Source organism: Vollenhovia emeryi, unplaced genomic scaffold (assembly GCF_000949405.1).
Source record: "Vollenhovia emeryi isolate VEMERY1.0 unplaced genomic scaffold, V.emery_V1.0 DF939166.1, whole genome shotgun sequence".
Classification (NCBI taxonomy): domain Eukaryota; kingdom Metazoa; phylum Arthropoda; class Insecta; order Hymenoptera; family Formicidae; genus Vollenhovia; species Vollenhovia emeryi.
In genome coordinates this window covers 270,855-272,497 of record NW_011967200.1, presented here as the reverse complement: position 1 = coordinate 272,497, position 1,643 = coordinate 270,855, and the positions used below count along the sequence as shown (strand labels likewise).

The 1,643-nt window shown below is 51.9% G+C and overlaps 1 protein-coding gene and 1 long non-coding RNA gene across 2 annotated transcripts in view; one reads left to right on the top strand and one right to left on the bottom strand.

The window, feature by feature from the left end:
* LOC105564331 overlaps nt 1-742 on the bottom strand; it is a 2,279-nt gene extending 1,537 nt beyond the window's left edge. Inside the window, exon 1 of the mRNA XM_012016634.1 lies at nt 137-742. Within this exon, the coding sequence (XP_011872024.1) occupies nt 137-249 (113 nt within the window). The 5' untranslated portion in view covers nt 250-742. The remainder of the gene's footprint in view (nt 1-136) is intronic.
* LOC105564332 overlaps nt 1-1,643 on the top strand; it is a 4,466-nt gene that overhangs the window by 795 nt on the left and 2,028 nt on the right. Inside the window, exon 2 of the long non-coding RNA XR_001009111.1 lies at nt 889-1,224. This is a non-coding gene — a long non-coding RNA (uncharacterized LOC105564332). The remainder of the gene's footprint in view (nt 1-888; nt 1,225-1,643) is intronic.

Below are 1,643 nucleotides of genomic sequence, written 5' to 3'. Positions count from 1 at the left end.
ACCAAGTTCTAGCATCGTGGATACAGGCCTTAAGAGCTGACGGGGCTCACTCCGTGTATCGTAGACCAGGGCCTTATTATCGCGAATAAATCGAGGCGATCCGCCGACTAGTCTCGAAACAAACGTGTAACACTACCGTTTGACCTTCTTCTTCTTCTGCGGCGGGATGATCAGGTCGGCGCTGTCGGAGTCGCTCTCCGACAGCAGGTCGAGCAGGTTGATGGTCTCCTTCGAGTTCGGCCTCTCCATCCTCCTCGCCGGGAGATGCGGGCGCCGCGTGTCACGAGTCCCCGGGGCCGTCGGACGGCCGTGGCTGAGCGCAGCGTAACGTCATAACCTCCGCGGGCTGGTGTCGCGCCGCGCGCGAACGAGCGTCCAACAGTAATCGTCTCCTCGTCTCCTCTTCTCGCCGGGTGCGCCTTCGATCAGGCCGCTGCGGCCAAGCTCCGCATGCCGCGCCTGTTAACCTACCCCTTGTATCTCGCGAACGCAGGAACGAGGGCCAGACGCACGTCACGCACCCGCGCTCGTCACAACATAACCTACGAGGCAGAGCCGTTCCTCCCGCGTGCTGCACCTTCCGCACCTTTTTCTCGAGTCTCTTCTCTCTCTCTCCTTCCACCCACGTTTCCCGCCGCTTTGACGACTGTCTCTTTGTCTCTCTCACCTTCCCTCTGTTTTTCCCCGGTGACGGATCGCTCGCTCTTTCAGCCCCGACGCGGAGAGTGCAACGCGGTGCAGCCGAGGAAAAGCGGAAACGCTCGACGGCGTTCTGTGCGACATCTGTCGGAAAGGCGGCCCCGTTGAATCTTTCGAGTCTGGGAATCACAAAAATTGGTTTCGCCCGTGAACTTTCTGTGCTTTTCATCTATTCTTTTCTCTTTCCAGTGTCGCTATTGTCTTTCAAGCACGCACGGAAGATACGATGCAGCTACAAATTTGAGAGGAGACTTTGCTATCCCACTCCTCTCTACACCGAAGAACGGAAGTCGGATAGTCGCGAGGAGCACGAAGAAGAAGCGAGAAATTAAAACTATCACACTTTATAAATGATTGAGGTTACCTAACCTCAATCACGTATCAGGAATATTTGCGAACACGCATATTCGCGCGCCGTTATCTGGCCGTTTGGTTGGCTGGATGTGACACAGCCGAATTTCAAACAGCATCAGCTATGCCGACATCTTGCCTTCTAGACGTCCAGTCGAAAGAAGCGAAAAATCGGTAAGAAATGTATTAAACTGTGTGTGTGTGTATGTGTGTGTGTGTAATTGTGCGGAGTCTTGGGCATATAATTTGCGTCAAAGTATTTTACTGAAATTTTCTCTGGCCAGTGGTAGACGAATAAGAATAATTTGTCGACCACAACTGGCTAACCCAGTGAGAAATGATTCGTCGATCGACGTCGGTTCGACGTCGATCGACGAATCTTTTCTCACTGGGAATTTATTAAAATTTAACGTTTCGGCCACATGTCTGATCCTTTTCACGTGAAGTGACTCAGTCTTGCTTTGACATGTATACCGTTTGTTCTCACTTCCCTCCATACTAAGAAGTTCTTTTAAGTTTTGACCATCTACAGCAATGACTGTAACATCAGTCAAGCTTACTTAAGCCTTGTGTCCACGATCCAAGAGCTGTGT